Below are 19808 nucleotides of genomic sequence, written 5' to 3' on the forward strand. Positions count from 1 at the left end.
GATTGACTCTCATAGGAACTCACAGAAAACTGAGTGAATAAACCTCTTCCCACCTTATTACGTTCCACTAATAAATAAAACTAGCGGATAGAGTGGACATGGTTGTTGGCAGCATAGCTCATATGCTCTCCATTGGCAAGGTGCCTGGGAACTGAAATGGCCAGGAGGTGCCTCCCTGAGGCACCTAGAATCTGAAAAGGAGAGGGTTTGGGGTATCTAATGATAGCTGAAACTCTAGGTCTAGACACTTAAAAATCCATGCGAGATGTGCCCATCGGGGCTGGAATGTGCCACATCTTCAGGATTACACCTCCTTTAGAAAGTGCTGGGATGGCTCTCAGCAACCAACTTTGATCTTTCACACTTTCCTCCTCTGCTTCCCTTGCTGACCAACTGCCTTTCCTTATCCATATTGATTCTTTTAATTAATTTACTCTTTAGTCTCATTGCCGTGGGGGAGAGGAATTGGTTCAATAAAAATGTGTCAACCACCATTGTGTAGCAGGGATAATTAATATGAAGACTGATATTTTAACACTGTCCTTAACTGGAGGCTTCTCAGCTAGTGGGTAGCACGGAGGCGACAATATTTCAGAAGAACGGGAGCAGGGCAGTAACAGGTACACTCAGGATTCTGTGCAAGTCCGTAAGACACAGACCTATCCAGCAGTGACACTTGGAATGTCTGCTTTTATCTCTCAGGTACTGATTTTATAGATTAATTTGAGTCTTAAGAGAAGGGCATAGGGAGCTATTATTACCCCTGTGCACTGTCTGCTTGTCCATGTGATTTTCCTCGTTTTGTTCCAAGACTGGATGTCAGCTCTCTGGATGATGGAAGAGTTGATCTTCACTTTTTCCCTCTACATAATGGAGAAAGTCATTTTGTATATTTCTGAGTGCTGTGGTCAACCCACCAGGAAATCTAGGTGAGCTGGAGGGTCTATCACAAGGATGCTGGAGAGGATCTCCCTTTTTACTGCGAAGAGAGTTCTACAGAGGCGAGCAATGCCTGAGCGAGCTTGATGTGTTTTGCCCCAATCCTGCTGAATCACTCACCAAAGTCAGAAACCTGCTTCAGTGCTAAGTCACAAACAATACTCTCTTCTTTTGAACAGTTAGGCTCTGACAGAGGTGGTAGGAACATGGAGGATAGAACCATTTGGTGGGGCTGTTAAGCAGGAAGGGGAGAATGTGTTGGGTGCACACATTTTTCTTTCCCAAATCCTGCTGGTTTGGGCCATGTTTTACCCACTTCTCCCAGTCCTTCACTTTCCCTGACCACTGGATGTGGATCTCGATTTTCTATGCTGATTGACATCAGGCAGACTTACCTGAGTTTGAATCCTGGCTCTGGCATTTGGACAAATAGCTTCCCTGAGCCTCGATGTCCTACCTATAAAAGGGGAGTCACAACAATTAACACTTAACGGTGGTTAAGGTGATACGTGTGTGAAACTCCTGGGAGGTTCCTGGCATGTTGTACTGGACTCAGAAAGTGCTGGTTATCATTTTAGAAGGGAAAGGTCACCCTTAGAATGTGAATGCCCTAGGAGGAGAGTGAATTGGCATAAATTCACACTGAGAGGTATTGACTGGTATATCTTTTCCAAAACTCCAGTTTTGTTTTTTGTTTTTGTTCTTGTTTTTTTGACAGGAGTCATAGTGATGGGAAATGAAGCAGAACACTAGAATTCTGAGTTTGGGTAGGGAAAGAGAAAAGGCAGCCCGGGACGTTAGTAATTTATCAGACATTGATGGAGGGCCCCACTAGGTACCAGTTTCTGTAAAAAAGATACACTTGGCTCACCTCACAGTCTGTCCCTGGGCCAGCCCTTCTGTGATGAGCCAATGCTCAGCAATGCTTGGGGTTTCTTAGAAGTGCTGTTAATTTTTTCTCTTCAGTAATTAATATAGTCACATCAAAGCGGTTTGCAGTTAATTAATTATCTCCCAGCCAGATTAATCTTACCTTCCCTTAAAATGTGCTACATTTGGAAAGGCATCTGGTAGGCAAAGGAAAGACTGTATGTGTGTGCTGTACCCTTTAAAAAAGGGAGAGCAGCATTTTAGTGGAACACAAATATCTGAGGTTGACCCAATGATGTGTTGCTGGGGGGCCATGGAAGAAGAGGAGAAGGAGGAGGAGGGGGAGGAGGAGGAGGAGGAGGAGGAGGGGGAGGGGGAGGGGGAGGAGGAGAAGGACAGATTTTAGCTCCTGAATTGATATTATTTATCCCTGTTGAGATTTCCCTACCTCTTCTGCTAAGAGTCCCATCTCAGAAATTCCCTTTGGGTAGAGCTGCATTTTTTTTTCTGGGTCTTTCCTTGTTATCTTTATTAGAGGTGAAAACACACTGAAGCATTGCTCTGGCCATTGTTGGGACCGGTGTGTTCCTGCTTTGCTCCCTCACCATTGCCCCCTTGATGTTGGTGGGACACCATTACTTGTTTATTACATTTGGTTCTGGGCCTGGGAGCTCCTGGGGGGTGGGGAGGAGGGGCAGCCACTGCATCTTGTTTGTAATCCCAGTGCCTAGGATAATTCCAGGCCGATCTTAAACTATAATGAATGCTTGTTTGATGACTGACGTAGCTGGAGGCACTTCGTTCATTTTCTTTCTGAAGCTGGGAATCAATCTTTTCTTCCTCCCCACCTCGCCCCTGTCCCCCCCGACCCCCCCCCCCCCCCCGCCCGTGTAGGACATATCATTGATCTGAAAACATGAAAATCAATGGATGGATGCTTAGATCCTAGTATAAATCTATGGGAATGTATCAACATGAGGCACAGCTTACCTTGTTGGGAACTGGACATTTTTGTGGTTTCTTTATTCAGAGAGAGAAATGTAAATTTGTCCTTTTGTTTTGATACAAATTTACCTGCCCCCCCCCCACGCACATGCACACACATACACACGCACATGCACACACACACACACACACACACACACACGTTTTAACTGGAGGACTCTGATCTAGCTTGTGTAGTCCTTTCTGATCTGTGAAATACAACAATGGACAAATAAAGCAAAATCGAATTTGGCCAGTCTTTGAAATTGATTTCAAATTAGAGCAGCACTGTTAATTCTATTAGGGCAGTCACACTCAGAACTGGGTCTCTGAAATGGATTAAAATGTATTCATTTAGAGGCTTATAAGTATATCCTTGATGAATTAGCTAGGGAAATAATTCTCCCAGAAGAAATTATGTGTGGGAGGTGAATGACCGCAGCCCTGTCTCTAGTGCCTCGTGTTATCTTTGGAGGTTTTATTGGCTTTGGGGTCTGTGGAGAGTCCCAAGTGTCCACTACAGTCAAGATCTGAGAGTCTGTGAGCCTGAGAGCAATTGTGAGTCTGGTCCTGGGACGATGATGCCTCTCTATCCATGTGTCCAGTGGGAGTGATGACGGTTCCGTGGTGGGGAGAAGACCACCCACTTCCGAAGATGAGATGGGCCTCTAAGATATAGGTCTAATCAGTAAAACGCCCAGATTGCTGAGTTTGAGATAGAACATGTTGGGTGTGTTTCTTCCTTGGAGCCAAAACTTGACCTATGGTTTCTTTGGCAGGTGAGAGTGATTTCCCAGTGATTGCTTTGGCCCTTACAACCAGAGAACAGGATTCTTCCCTTCTTTTTGGCCACTAAATGCCTGCGCACACCACACATTCCTGCGAGGGAAGAAGGGCGGAGCTTCTTGGATGATGATGGACATTCCACTGGACAGGATGAGGGCAGAGAGTGTGACATCAACACCACAAAGGTAAGAGCTTCCACTGATCTTCTTCTCTGGCCCCCTTACTTATCAAAGGGAGGGCAGAATGAGCCTTACAATGTAGTGACAGAAATGAAGGTTAGATACCAGGGCGACTATTCTGACTCAAATTCACCGGCAACTGGGGCACGTGACCGAAGGAGGAAAGGAGAGAGCCAGCCTGGGAGGAAATAGGTTGGATTCTTTTGGGGGATGCACGAAGGCAGCTCTGGAAGAATCCGTAGCCCACATTGCCCATCTGCCCTTTTGACATTGATAGTTCAGACATGAGGAAGTAGCACTAGTATTATTGAGATAAAATTCCATTCGTGTCCATTTAAGTCAGTCTGGCTTAAAATGGACTGTGGAGTTGGGTTGGTAAGTCTGGGTCAGGCTGCAGATTGGGGGCTTATCGGAAGTAGCTGGCATGGAGACACATTTTGTGTGAGCCACATAACGGTGGGAACATGTTGGATCAAGTCTAATAAAACTTGAGCTATCCCTCATAAAAATCAGGATTTCTGGGTTCTCCTGGAGCACCAGCCCTCTGCTTCCTCAAAGGACAATGGACAACAATGTCCTGGAGAGTTCACCACAGTCCCAACCAGCCCACTTTATTTGTTGAACTTACTTGTTTGGCTGCTGGAAGCATTTCATTTCACCTTGTCTGGTGTAGATCATTCTGCTAGCTCTTTGACGAAAACAGTGATAGCCTTTTAATTCTTCCAGATAAAAGAGTATCTTTCACTAGACCATGGGCAGAAATGAGCATAAACGGCTGAGACTGTAGAGGTGGCAATACATGATTCCTTCCATGAAAGAGCTTAGGGTCTAGTGACAGCCATGGCCAGGTCTGTGGTGGTGAGGAGAGCTGTGAAAACATTATACTGTCTTGTGGTGGATGCTAAAATAATAGTGCCCTGCGGGCTGTTGTAAGGTGAGGGGATGAGGAAGTGGGTGGAGGGGACCTATTAATTTGGCTCAGGTGTGTTCAGATTCTCCAGAACTACCCCCCTGGACTCCAGAACTTCACCAGTATAACCACTAGTGTGTGGGTTCCTCCACATAACGTGACTGTTGATAGGCGCCTGTCTTGTTGTCCGTCCACATTTTTCCTAGTCCACGTTGAAAATCTTTCATCTGTGATTCTTCGCTTTTTACAAATAGGACAGATTTCTGGCCACTTGTCTCACTAAGTCACTCAGTCTTCTGAGCAGCCTCTGCTTGGAGATGAGCTGTATGAGTTACAGGATCCCTGGAGAGGAGCAGCCACACTAACTAGAGGTCCAGATGGAATGAATACAGTTCTAAGAGGACTGTTCCAGGTGGAGGGAGCTGCCTCGCTTCCAGAAAGCTCTTTGAAATTTCATGTATTCTATACACTGGCTCTGGGCATGACCTTCTAGATGTCTCAGAAGTAGCTATTTGTTTTTCAGAATTGCACTATTTTACTGGTTCTAACAACACTGAGTCACGAGGGCCTAAAGCAAGGAACCCTAGCATTTCCATTCCCAAATCCACATAGGGTGGGCTATGCAATGCCACTGACATTTGACCATGCCCTCTTATCTTCTCTGGCCCATTATCTATTACTGATGTTCTTTTCCTTACATGTTACCCACACCAGTACACAGCGAGCTTGCTGGAAGAGAAGATCAGCGAAGGTCAGCGAAGGTGCCTGGGGAGAATACCTCCACTCATGGGTGTGGATTGACTTTAGATTTCTAATTCTGTTTACATCTGCTTGGTTTTATTTGGAATATTCTCACATGCCATGGGCAGAAATATGAGTTAGCAGGACCTAACCTTTTAAAAAACATTAGTGATTTTTAGGGCTTCTGGGTGGCTCAGTCTTTCAAGCATCCGACTCTTGATTTTGGCTCAGGTCATGATCTCGTGGTACGTGAGTTCAAGCCCCACATTGGGCTCTGCGCTGAAAGTTCGGAGCCTGCTTGGGATTCTTTTCCTCGCTCTCTGCCCCTCCCCTGCTCTCTCTCTCTCTCAAAATAAAAAAAAAAAAATTTTTTTTAAAAATTAGTGATTTTTCTTTTATATTTAATGGGATAAAATGCAGCTCTTAAAAGAATGTTCCAAAAAGATGGCAGTATTAATTCTGAAAAATGCCCTATTTGCTTTAATTTGATAGGAGGATTTAACGTAGATTTTGGACAAGTGGGAGGGCAGAAGGAATCTAGGTTTTTCTTTACATTTGTGGGATTGATTGAAAAAAGTGGTTCTGCCCCATAAAAATACCGACTTGTGTTTGTTACGCTTTTGTTATTTTTCCGAGCAAAGCAAGAGCATTATCAAAGCCACTCATGCACTTGTGTGCATGTGTATTTGTCAGCCTTGAAAAGACTCTGTTCTGAGAGTATTTTTTAAGTGAGTTTGAGAGCATAAAGCAAAAAGAGAGGGAAGTGGACTAAGAAGAGGTGAGTAAGAGGTTAATGGCTTTGAAAAGCCTTTTACAGGGTGCCACTTGGAGAGAAGATCAATGCAGGTTTTCTTTTAAGCTTCAGTGGATATCTTGGATTTTTGACATCTTTTTCTTTCTTTTCAATCCTGTAAACACCGAGAGGCACAAGGTAGCCAAATACAGTAGATAATGTTCTCACCATGAGTAGTTAGGTTTAGTAGTAGGCAGGGGGAGCGATACAGAAGCCAATGATCTTCTTGAGAAAGAGGACAAAAATAGCAGTTGATTTTTCAACTTTGCTGCCAAATGCCTTTTGTGCTCCCAGATGTGCCTGATTGGAGACTCCATGTGTCCTCGGTATGCTTATACCAAATCCCCCAGTAAGGAGTATAGCATTCTTTAATGAGGATGATAAAAAAACTCTGAATTTAAAAGTCAGCCAGTCCCTCCTGCCTCCCACTTAAATTTAAATACTCATGTCCGAGGCATAGTGGAAAGAGTCTGACACACAAAGGCTGGATAATGTTGACCAAACTCTGCATCTCAGGTGTCCCTATTTGCAACGTGGGATATAAGATCTACCACTAAGGACTGTTCGAGAATTCAAGGAGGTTCTTCATTCATTCCATGACGCTTCCTCATTCCCTCCTAGTGCCTGGGTACTGCATGAGTTGCTGGGAATTCAAGGGTAACCAATAGTGTGTATGAAAGCACTTACTACACAGTACATGGCCCAAAAAGGTGCATGGTAAATTTTTCTTGAAACATTTTTGATGGAGAATTTTAACATGTACCAAAATAGGGAGACTACTACATTGAACTCCTGTACCCTTCACACAACTGCAATAATGATCAATCCATGGCCATATCTTGTATGAGTAAAATACACCTCCCCCACCCCCCACCCCTCCCGACTCTGTCACTCCCCATGGATTATTTTTTTTTTTATTTTTATTTTTTTTTAATTTATTTTTTCAACGTTTTTTATTTATTTTTGGGACAGAGAGAGACAGAGCATGAACGGGGGAGGGGCAGAGAGAGAGGGAGACACAGAATCGGAAACAGGCTCCAGGCTCCGAGCCATCAGCCCAGAGCCTGACGCGGGGCTCGGACTCACGGACCGCGAGATCGTGACCTGGCTGAAGTCGGACGCTTAACCGACTGCGCCACCCAGGCGCCCCCCCATGGATTATTTTGAAATGAATCTCAAATGTATAATTTTATCCATAAAATTGTAATACATACTTTCAAAAGATAAGGGTTCTTTCGAAAAGCATACTTACAATGCCATCAGCACATTGAGAAATTAACAATCATTCTTTTATATGATCACGTATCTAGTTGGTACTCAAACGTCCCTGTTTTTCATATTTTTTTAAGCATTTGGCCTGTTAAAATCGGGAGTCATACAAAGCCCACACATTGGATCTGTTTGATATGTCGCTTATCTGGTCTGTGCCATTTGTCTGTACAGTTTCCCACAGTCTAGATTTCGCTGTGTCACTCACCGCACATGTTCCCCTGAAATCTCCATGTGATTTCAAGTGGCAGATCTAGACTCTCAATAAAATTCAGGCCTGATTTGTTGTTGTTGCTGTTGTTGAAATACTGCAGAATTGTGTATGTACTTCCATCATGAGGCACATTGTATCTTGTTTCTTTCTGTTACTTCGGGCTTGATCAGTGAGCTCAGGTATTGCCATTCTGATGTAGCTGTGGTAAAGTTCCCCACCAGCTTTTTATTTGGGTGTTAGCAACCCCGAACTGTCATTTCATGATGACCTTGTGAAATAGGGAGATTTTAATTCTATCATTCCTTCTCCATTAGATGGAACTCTATTTTAAAGAACAGTTTTATTGAGATATACTTCATTTACGATACAACTTACCTTTTTAAAATACATAATTGGGGTGTTCTTAGTATATTCATAAGGTTGTACAGTCATCTAATTCCAGAACATTTTTTTTTTTTTAATTTTTTTTTTTCAACATTTTTTATTTATTTTTGGGACAGAGAGAGACAGAGCATGAACGGGGGAGGGGCAGAGAGAGAGGGAGACACAGAATCGGAAACAGGCTCCAGGCTCCGAGCCATCAGCCCAGAGCCTGACGCGGGGCTCGAACTCACGGACCGCGAGATCGTGACCTGGCTGAAGTCGGACGCTTAACCGACTGTGCCACCCAGGCGCCCCGAATTCCAGAACATTTTTATCACCCCCAAAAGAAACACATACCTATTAGCACTCACACCCTATCTCTCTTCCTCCCAGCCCCTGGCAACCACCAATTTGCTTTCTGTCTCTATGGGTTTGCTTACTCTGGATATTTCATATAAATGGAATTGTACAATATGTGGCCTGTTTTGGTCTGGCTACTTTCATTAGAATAATGTTTTCAAAACAGTATTATCTACAGCGAAATATGTTGTAGTATCAGTAATTCATTCCTTTTTATGGCCAAATAATATTCCATTGAATGGATAGACCATTTTGTTTATCCATTCATCAATTAATGGATATGGACTTTTGGGTAGTTTTCCCTCTTTGGCTATTATCAATAATGCTGCTATGAGCATTAGTGTATATGTTTTGTTTGTACATATGTTTTCAGTTCCTTTATAAATATACTTAGGAGTGGAATTGTTGGATCATATGGTAATTCTATGTTTAACTTTTTCAGAAATGGGCTAAACTCTTTTCCAAAATGGCTGCACCATTTTACATTACCCCTGGTAATGCATGAGGGTTCCAGTTTCTCCACATCCTCACTAACACTTGCATTATGCTAAAATGCTTATATTATTATTACTTTTTTATTTTAGCCATCCTAGTAGTGTCAAGTGTTATCTCGTGTTTTTAATTGGCATTTCACTAATGATGAATGATTTTCCGTCTTTTCATGGACATTTTGGCTATTTGTATATCTTCAGAGAAATGTCTATTGAAGAAATCCTTTGCCCATTTGAAAGTAAGTTATATGGCTTTTTATTATTGAGTTGTAAGAGCTCTTTATTCTGGATACTAGATCGTTATTGATAATTTATTTGCAAATATTTTTTCACATCATGTGGGTTGTCTTTTCATTTTCTTGATTCTTGTCCTTTGACTTGATAGTGTCCTTTGAAACACAAAATTTTTACTTTTGAAGTCACTTTACCTATTTTTCCTCTTATTATGCTTTTGGTGTCATAGCTAAGAAGTCACTTTAATCCAAGCTCACAAAGATTTATGCTTGTATTTTCTTATGAGCGTTTTATAGTTTTGGCACCTATATTTAGGTTTCTGATCCACTGATTCATTAACTTTTGTATATGGTGTGAGGTAGGCATCCAATTTTATTCTTTTGCATGTGGCTGTCCAATTGTCCCAGTGCCAATTATTGAAAAGTCTGTTCTTTCCCCATTGAATTCTCTTGACATCCTTGTTGAAAATCAGTTGACAGTAGATATGGATGTGTTTCTGGATTCATAATTCTGCTCTGTTGATCTCCCTCTCTATCCTATGCCAATTCTGCCCTGTCTTGATTACTGTAGCTTTGTAGCAATTTTTGAAATCATGAAGTATGAGTTTCCTGACTTTGTTCTTCTTTTTCAAGATTGTTTGACGATTCTGGGTTTCTTGCACTTCCATATGAATTTTAGAATCAGCTTGTCTGTCAGTTTCTGAAAAGAAAAGGCAGCTAATATTTTGATGGCAATTGTGTTCAATCTATAGATTAATTTGGGGAGTACTGCTATATGGGGATGTCTGTACATTTATTTTTGTTTAATTTCTTTCAACAATATTTTGTAGTTTGGGCACAAATTTGTACCACTTTTGTTAAATTTATTGCTAAATAATAACTTTGTGATGCTACTATAAATGGAACTGTTTTTTAAATTTCATATTTCTGTTTACTCATTGCTAGTGTACAGAAATACAATGGATTTTTGTATATTGACTTCATATTCTGCAACATTGCTGAATTTATTTATTAGTTCTAATACATTTTTTGTGTGTATTCTGTAAGATTTTCTATATACATAATCATGTCATCTACAAATAGAGATAGTATTTTTGGGTTCTGTTGCCGGGTACATCTATATTTGTCATTTTTATGTTTTCTTGATCAATTGACTTTTATTTTTATATAATGCTCTTTGTCTTTGGTAACAATTTTTGTCTTAAATTTTATTTTGTGTGGTTATCAGTATAGCCACTCCTGCTTTCTTTTGGTTACTGTTTTCATGCTTTTACTTTCAAACTGTGTTTTTCAATCTAAATAAACATTTTCTAGTGTACTATTTTAATTGTTTCTGTTACAATTGTTTTTGAATTGTTGGAATATTTTTATAAGGAAAAATTCCCTCTTTAACTACTATATGGTTCTCCTAAGGTATAATTCATGCAGGAAAACAAGATAAATGTTTGATTTTCTTTTTTGTCTCACATTCCAGAGTAACGAGTTGGTACTTTAGTACCCTTCAAAGGTGACCAATGTATTCTTTCTTTCTTTCTTAAAAAATATTATTATGAACTCGTGGATTTTAACATACTTGATGTGTTTCAGTCTATTGGAGATTTTTTCTTTTTGATGCACAAATCTTTGGCCAGTGTGAGTCTCCAGTTGGTCCTGAGTCCCTTTGAATATTCCCTTGTGCTTCCCTTCCCTTGTCCTTCTGTTCCTTGCTTTCTAATGTAACAAGATAGTCCAGGCTTATTTTGTGTATTTCTTACCCCAGACCTGGGATTGGCTATTTCTCCAAGAAGCCCTTGTTATTTTAGTGAGAAATTGTATTTTGATGCCTCAATCTGCACAAACTCGAGATGTTCATTGCTCTTGACTTGGTGTCTTCACTTGGGTTCCCAGGGAAATAGACTAAGACAGAAATTTATGTGCAGAAAGTTTGTTGGGAGGTTCCCTTGGGACAAATACTAGTGGGAATTGAAGGAAGTAGGGTTGGGTAAGGAGAGGCGTTGAACTGGGATGAAGTTGTGACAGAAATCTTAGCTGATCCTAAGGGAACTCTGGAACTCGGGTGCCCACCTTGAGAAAAAGGTGCTGGGTCGTTGTAGCTTCCCCATACATAAGCCACTGGATGTGAACTTGCCTGGGGAAAGAGTGTGACCTTGGGCAAGGCAGCTCTCTTTGGCTGAGGGTGATTCCCAAAGACGGACTTAACTGAGAGCCCTTTAGCTATTAACACTTCGAGCAAGTGTGAGAATGAGTGTTTTAATTCTAAAGGGGAAATATAAGTGATGCTTCAGAGCATCCACTGGAGATAGTCATTCTGTTGTAGGTTTTTTCAGTGGAAATAAGATTTTCTTTTGAGAAAAATTAAATTATCAGTCCATAATGATATTTCTAGTTCAGATTTAGGATCATTGGGTTTTTATTGCATTTCTTTGATTTTATATTTATATTTCTTTTATTTTGCCCTCAAAATCTTGGGGGATAATGATATTAACATAATAATTTACTTGCTTTAACCTATGTGTATATGCATAAAAGTTTCAGAATAATTATACCAACATGAATACTAAAAATATTTTAAGATTTCTATACTATATTTGTCCTATGGTGTACACCACTATGGATGTACAGTCAGATTATTGAAATTAAATTAAATTTAGAAAACCTTGAGGGGCACCTGGGTGGCTCAGTTGGTTGAAGGTCTGACCTGGCTCAGGTCGTGATCTCGCAGTTCATGATTTTGAGCCCCACATTAGGCTCTCTGCTGTCCGCCTCTCATCACAGAGCCTGCTTTGGATCCTCTGCCCCCCTCTTTCTGCCTCTCCCCTGCTTGCACTCTCTCAAAAGTAAATAAACAAATGAAAAAAAACCTTGGAATAATTTATCTCTCTGAAGTTACTGACCAACTTGATATACAGTAAGGTTAAATTTTTAAGGATTGTCTTTTTTAAATTTAATTTTGTTTCATAATTATGTAAAATATTTACACAGTTCCAAGTCCAGCTTCCAACACTGTGCCCTATATCCTGTTCCCTCTCTCCCCATATAGGGAGGCACTTTTTTCATTTTTGGTTTATCCTTTTGCCATTTCTTTTTCTTTACATAAGCATGTGTGTACATGCGTGTGTGTGTGTTCGTATGTATGTGTATATGCATGTATATGTACGTACACACACATATTTTCCCTTTACTTAAATAATATATCCTAGAAATCACTCCATTGCATATATATATATATATATATATATATATATATATATATATATATATGTGTGTGTTCTGGGTAGGAGTAAATGAATGGCTGTTAAATAGATGCTGATCTGAAATAGGAAACTTGGAAATAATGATGTTCAGTATCTGCCTTTCTTTATGTTGCTTTAGATGTGTGAGGCAGAGTGCTGTAGAAAGCCCTGGAATTGGTGTAAGGAACCCCAGCTTGCGCCTCTGTTCTAACCCTTAATAGCTGCATTATGCCCACTTATCTCTTCTGATCCTGCCTCCTCATTGGCAAAATCCCAGAGTAGTAGTGAGGGACAAATGACAGAAGGGATGTTTGTGATTGGCAAGGGACTGGCTGCATGCCAGGGAGCCTAGCTACAGAAGGTAAGGTGAGAACTCTTTCTTCCCTGCCCCCTGTTGGCTGCTGTGGGATGGACACAGCCAAGGAAAACAACCCCATCCTCTGGCCTCTGTGTCCTGGGACATCTTAGCTTGCCCTCTGAGCTCAAGCATTGGACCTGATCCGGAGATGCTTCCCTTTTCCTCTCTCTCGAAAGCCCCCAACAGGAGCCCCTTCTTTTATGATGTGTGTTGGTTTAATGATCAGACTTTGAGGCATGAGTGGGCCTCACGAAGGGCTCTCTTTCACCAGCACAGAGCGAATGCAAAGCGAGGAGGACAGAATGGGAAGACTGGCATCAAGGGTGATAACAGGGTCCTGTAGAAAAGTGCCCGCGGAATGATCGGGAAGTGGATGACACACCACTGGCTTATGCACGTGTGTCATGAAGGCAGACCCTGGCATTCTATTGCTGGGGCTTTCCAGAATAGCCAAAGAGATGAAAAATAAGCCACCCGAAGAAAATGTCCATTAAAGTCTTAGTGCCAGCTTAGCTAAAACTAGGTCCTTGGAACGTTTTACTACTATACTTGCCATGAGCACAAGCCTGCTGTTAGAGATCTGAAGTTCCATAAATATTTGGACCAAGCCAGGAGCTCTGATTTAGGCCCTTCAAAGAAGATATCTAACTAAAAATAGAAAGCAGAGGCAGAAAAAAAACCAAGTATTTTGAAGAGGTCAGCAAATCTATTAAATGGCATGTCAAGCTATGCTGCGGTCTCTGGTTTCATGAGAACACACTCATGGGAGCACATTCGGTTAGTGTCTCGAGAGCGAATGCCCATGCCTACTTTATGACTGTAGGCTTCCTCCTGGGCTGGATGGCAGAAGGCTGGACTTTAAGGCTGTGTTCTCTGGTGCATCCTTTTCAAAGGAGGAGTCTCTTGTCTCACCCACAGCCTTGGCTTTTCGTAAACACAGGGGCAAGAAATTCCTTCCTGATCTTTTTGCCTCCTCTAGTAGTGTCCCTGTATCATCCACTTACTGCAGAGTAGAAAACACATTCTCTTTTTGCTTTTCTAATTTCCTGTCCTTTTTTTTTCTTTCAAATTAATCACCAATTACTGCTGATTTGACATTATAAACTTTCCTTGATTTTTGTCACTTCCTCTTTACACACACCACCACTATGTGAGTTGGGGTCTTCTCCCTTCCTCTCACCTGTTCTGTTGTAGCCCTGTCTCTTTGGCCCTGAACTTTCACCCCAAGCAGACCCCTGCTCCACTGTCAGTGGGGTCTTTCTAAGTCACCGTTGGCAAAGACAGCTGTGTCCAGTCATTGATTAAGATTGTTTAGGGGCACCTGGATGGCTCAGTCGGTTAAGTTTCTGACTCTTGATTTCAGCTCAGGTCATGAAATCATGGTTTGTGGGTTCGAGCCCTGCACTGGGCTCTGTGCTGACAGTGCAGAACCTGCTTGGGATATTCTCTATCTTTCTCTGTCTCTCTCTGTCTTTCTCTGCCTCAAAATAGATAAACATTAAAAAAACAAATAATAAATAATAAACAAAGATTGTTTAGTGGTCTTGCTTACAGGTAAAGTCCAGACTCTGTAGACTGATATACAAGATTCTTCCCAATCTTGCTTATGCCCAACCCTTGGTGCCCACTGTTGGGAATGCCCATTCCCCTTGTTTGGTCAACTCTGCTTGAACTGTTAATGTTTGAGCCAAATGTAACCAATGACAAGGGTCATTGCTCTTTTCTCAATAATCCCAAAGATGCTTGACTCATTTCTGTTATAGCATTTCCCACATTGCATTATTGGATTATAATAAGGAAGAAAGTGGATGGAGGAGAGGGTATATATAGTGGGAGTAGCATGGATTTGCATTAATCCAACCTGGGTTTAAATTCTGCCTCTACCATTTACCTATACTATGATCTTTGACTCAACCTCTCTGAGCATCCATTTTTCTGTACACATTCTGTAAAGTGTTGGCAGGATTAAATGGCATCGTGTCTATCGAAGCATCTAATAGTACCCTGTAGGAATTTAGTATATGATAGTCTCCTACCTTTCTTTTTTCTGCACCATTTGCTCTGAGGAAGTATCATTGTATTGGGTGATAGTCAAAGCTATTACTTTCTCCCTGAGAAATGGATCTGGTACATCCTAATCAGTGTCAGAACTAGATGTGCTGGGCCAGTATAGACTGGGTGTCTATGGGGCAAGTGGGAGTGTGTGGGGAACTGTCTGTGAGGGGAGGGAGCAGGAGAAAGAGGAGAGTGTTTGTATGAGGAAACTGATAGTGCAATTAACTTATAGAGGTTTCCCCAAGTCACTGTCTTCTCTGTGGATGTATCTGAAACACTATCCCATGAAGTGTAACTATATCTTTAAGATGTAGGGTACTTAAGGACAGGGAGATAATTATATGCTCTTGATTGTCCACATCCAAACGTAAGAATGGGGCTTTCTCTTAAAGGAGTGAAACATGGGAGCAGAAGGGGAAAGCTACATCTTTTATAAGAGCTGAGCTGAGCCCCCAGTCACGTGTGGGCTGGGGGCGAGGGTCAGAGCAGAGAAGAGAACTGTTTGTGAGGGTGCATGACTGAGACCTGGGCACAGGGAGAGGTGAGCTACAAGTCAGGCAGCAACCAGCCTGTCACGTTTGAACTGAGCATTGCCAAATGCGGGAGCCTCGTGGTTGAGACTGGGGATGCTTGTATTGTGTAAGTGATCCACAAGGCGTTGCTTTTTGGGGGCCTGGAGGTAAATTTTGTATGCTTAAAAAAAATAAAGAACTAGGAACAAAGGTTCATCAAACTTAGATGGCAGTCTTCTTTTTCCTAAAAAATGGATCCATCAACCCCAGTTTTTGGAGAACAATCTGTTTTGTGTTCATTTTCTTCCGGTTAAAATGCATAATGCTTTTTCCTTCTTATTCCATTTCCTGCTTTGCTCTTCACGTAGCCCATCATCCTGGAAAGGGCAGATTAAAAATAAGCTTGGCAAGGCACAACGGGGCAGCTCTAATGCCGTCTTGTGCTCCTTCCAGGTGCAGCGTGAACTTCCTCATCTCCCTTCCCATCCAGCTCCCTGCCTCCTGTATCCACCATGGTGTTTGGTGAGTTTTTCCATCGCCCTGGACAAGACGAGGAACTTGTCAACTTGAACGTGGGGGGCTTTAAGCAGTCCGTCGACCAAAGCACCCTCCTGCGGTTTCCTCACACCAGACTCGGAAAACTGCTCACCTGCCACTCGGAAGAGGCCATCCTGGAGCTGTGCGATGACTACAGTGTGGCCGATAAGGAGTACTACTTTGATCGGAACCCCTCCTTGTTCAGATACGTTTTGAATTTTTATTACACGGGGAAGCTGCATGTCATGGAGGAGCTGTGCGTATTCTCATTCTGCCAGGAGATTGAGTACTGGGGCATCAACGAGCTCTTCATCGATTCCTGCTGCAGTAATCGCTACCAGGAACGCAAGGAGGATAACCACGAGAAGGACTGGGACCAGAAGAGCAATGACGTGAGTACCGACACCTCCTTTGAAGAGTCGTCCCTGTTTGAGAAGGAGCTGGAGAAGTTTGACAAGCTGCGATTTGGTCAGCTCCGGAAGAAGATCTGGATTCGAATGGAAAACCCAGCCTACTGCCTGTCTGCCAAGCTCATTGCCATCTCGTCCTTGAGCGTGGTGCTGGCCTCCATTGTGGCCATGTGTGTGCACAGCATGTCAGAGTTCCAGAACGAGGACGGAGAGGTGGATGACCCTGTGCTGGAAGGTGTGGAGATCGCGTGCATTGCTTGGTTCACTGGCGAGCTTGCCATCCGGCTGGTTGCTGCTCCCTGTCAAAAGAAATTCTGGAAAAACCCTCTGAACATAATTGACTTCGTCTCCATTATCCCCTTCTATGCCACCTTGGCTGTAGACACCAAGGAGGAAGAGAGTGAGGACATTGAAAACATGGGCAAGGTGGTCCAGATCCTCAGGCTTATGAGGATTTTCCGAATCCTCAAGCTTGCCCGGCACTCAGTAGGACTTCGGTCTCTAGGTGCCACCCTGAGACACAGCTATCATGAAGTTGGGCTCCTGCTTCTCTTTCTCTCTGTGGGCATTTCCATCTTTTCTGTGCTTATCTACTCTGTGGAGAAAGACGAGCAGACATCCAGCCTCACCAGCATCCCCATCTGCTGGTGGTGGGCCACCATCAGCATGACCACTGTGGGCTATGGAGACACGCACCCAGTCACCTTGGCCGGGAAGCTTATCGCCAGCACGTGCATCATCTGTGGCATCTTGGTGGTGGCCCTCCCTATCACCATTATCTTCAACAAGTTTTCCAAGTACTACCAGAAGCAGAAGGACATTGATGTGGACCAGTGCAGTGAGGACCCACCAGAGAAGTGTCACGAGCTACCTTACTTTAACATTAGGGACATTTATGCCCAGCGGATGCACGCCTTCATTACCAGTCTGTCTTCTGTGGGAATTGTGGTGAGCGATCCCGATTCTACGGATGCTTCAAGCATTGAAGACAATGAGGATGTTTATAACACAGCGTCCTTGGAGAATTGCACAGCAAAATGAGCAGGGACATTTGTGCCTGTATCTTGTGTCCCTTCCTGACGTTAGGTTAACACAGCTTTATAAACCTCAATGGGTTCGTTAAAATAATTTAATTCTCAGGGTGTACCTTTCAGCCATAGTTGGACATTCATTGCTCCAAAATGATAGAATCTTCTTTATTTTTCTCAGTAAAGTGAATTAAATGCCTTGTTCTGAAATTTATTTTTTACAAGAGAGAGTTGTGATATGATTTTGGAAAAAAAAAAAGGTAAATGGGACTGGGTGGGATTTATTGCTACGGCTTATGTATCATTCTGTGTTTGTCATCTACTCACATTGAGCTAACTGTACATTACTGACAAGTAGAATCAGAGGCCCGGCTGACTGAAGACTCCATGCATGTAAGATCCACAAAATGAGACAATGCATGTAAATCCATGTTCACGTTCTAGACATGGAAATTAGGAGCCTAATAAACTTGCCTAATTCAGTGTGGAGAATGTCTTGGTTGTACGTTTTTACGTCAAGTAAGTATATTTCAGGATGTTCAAACTTGGTCTGGAAGGGAACTGCTCTTTTTGGAGCATCAAGAGTCCTTTCTGTTAGTTCCTGAATTTTGGATACACATCTACCATGGGCTAGTTCTTCTGTTCAGTAGACTGGTGGTGGTGGGCGGTAGGCAGAAGGATCATGTCTGTGATGAAACCATGCCCTCCAGGGTATATTGATTACACGTGTACAGGTTTGGGTCATACTCAAGTTGCCATATGTGAATGAAGCATGTGCCCTTACAGATATGTTTCTAGTGTGTATTTTGTGTTTTATAATTTCTCCTGTCCAGATAAAACCTCATCACCTGAAAAGTATGCAGAGCAGAGTAAATCTCCACATTCACAGGCAGAGATAGACTCCATGAGTGGAAGGAAGGAGAAATGGTGTTCAAACACACAGATATGATTCACTATGGCCAGCGGAGTGAAACTGTAATCACTGGGAAAAGCTACGCCAGGAGCTATAAAATAAGCCACCACTTAAAAATAGCCTTCGAGACAGTAATGTCTGCATCTTATGTAAAAGCCCCTCATGATGAAAGAAGACATACATACTCATTTCCAGAACAATTCCATCCCATGTGGAGAGAATGTAGTGAAAAATCTTAATTTTGGAGACGTATGTGACTCTAACTCATGCCGTCAGACCGAGTCCTTTCCCTGAGATCTTTCTGAATGGAAAAGCCGCCTGGATTTATTACCCTACTTCCTATGTCTGTAGACGCGTTTCATTGAAAGAAGGACATTGCCTGTGGGTTATCTGATGAAGATAACTCTGACTCATCTCTCCTCTTAACGTTTCCGTGACTTCTGAGACGGATATAACTGAACAGAGTTTACAGTCACTTTTAAATCTGGAGGTTTATTCATTCATGTGTGTCATCCCCTGCCCATTTGAAAAATCTTTCTTTTCCCCCAAACGCCTTTTTGATGTTGGCATAAATATAGTTTTGAAGCATAGCAATAGAATTTGGGATGCAGTTTTATTAAAGATTTCCCAATTAGTAGTGAAGTAGCTGAAGACTGCTTGTATAGTAATAGTAATAGTAATAGTAATAGTAATAGTAATAGTAATAGTAATAGTAATAGTAACAACAATACTACTAGTAATCATAGTACTAGTAATAATAGTAATACGAGCAACAATAGTAATAGTAATAATAGTACCAGCAATAATGATAATTGGCTGCTATGTAAGTGCCCCACCTTACATAATCATCTCACTGATTGCTTACAACATCACTATCGGCAAGGGTTTGTTCACGTCTGCATTTTAAGACGAGGAAACAGGCTTGCAAGAAAAGTGCCAGTGCACACAGCGAATGATGGAGTCGTGCCGAGGACCCCAGGATCCAGATTCCAGAGGCTGTGCTTTGAACACTACATCACACTGCCTCCGGCTCCACTGTGTTGGGGAGTAGATTTAAGGACACATCAGGGCAGAGTTCATCTGAACAGACAAAGAGCAACCAACTGTCGGACTCTGATCTTTCCAGGATGTGAGTCGAAAGGGGAAAATGCTGGCTATGTACCTGTCCTCTCCTGACCCACAAAGCAGGCACATTTGTTTACAGAGAAGAGTTTTCTAGAATTCCCTTGAAGCAGAGGCAGACTGTGAGGGTGCTTCCTGGGCACGTGTGGCAGGCACAAGAGTTCAGGAATGTCTCTCAGCGGGTGGGTATTGAAGGAGAGCTAGAATCCTGTACCTTCTACCTGAGCTTTTCTGGTTGGAGCAGAACAGGAGTTGTTTCTGCCTATAACTCGAATTAATTCCCTGATGGTGGCTTGCCAGGGCGCTCAGCAGCGTGTGCCTGCGAGTGGTGGTAGCAGGCCTCCCTCTGGGCTCACTGGCTGGAAGCCTCTGCCCCGGAACCTTCTCACCTCAGTCCCCGCCCCGCTCTTCAGTCAAAATCCCTGCCGGGTCACTGGGCCTCTAGTGACACAAAGCTGCAGTGCCTTTTTGGGTGTATGCCTCTCTTAGCTTTCCCACAGTCCGTGCA

The 19808-nt window shown here is 42.5% G+C and overlaps 1 protein-coding gene across 3 annotated transcripts in view; it reads left to right on the forward strand.

Annotated features, from left to right (window-relative positions):
• KCNS3 (potassium voltage-gated channel modifier subfamily S member 3) overlaps positions 1-17757 on the forward strand; it is a 39686-nt gene extending 21929 nt beyond the window's left edge. For all 3 annotated transcript variants that reach the window (XM_058682590.1, XM_058682591.1, XM_058682589.1), the window contains exons 2-3: positions 3573-3764; positions 15744-17757. In XM_058682590.1, the coding sequence (XP_058538573.1) occupies positions 15803-17278 (1476 nt within the window). In that variant the 5' untranslated portion in view covers positions 3573-3764; positions 15744-15802 and the 3' untranslated portion in view covers positions 17279-17757. The remainder of the gene's footprint in view (positions 1-3572; positions 3765-15743) is intronic.
• The last annotated feature ends 2051 nt before the right edge of the window (positions 17758-19808 follow it).

Source organism: Neofelis nebulosa, chromosome 9, assembly GCF_028018385.1.
Source record: "Neofelis nebulosa isolate mNeoNeb1 chromosome 9, mNeoNeb1.pri, whole genome shotgun sequence".
Lineage (NCBI taxonomy): Eukaryota > Metazoa > Chordata > Mammalia > Carnivora > Felidae > Neofelis > Neofelis nebulosa.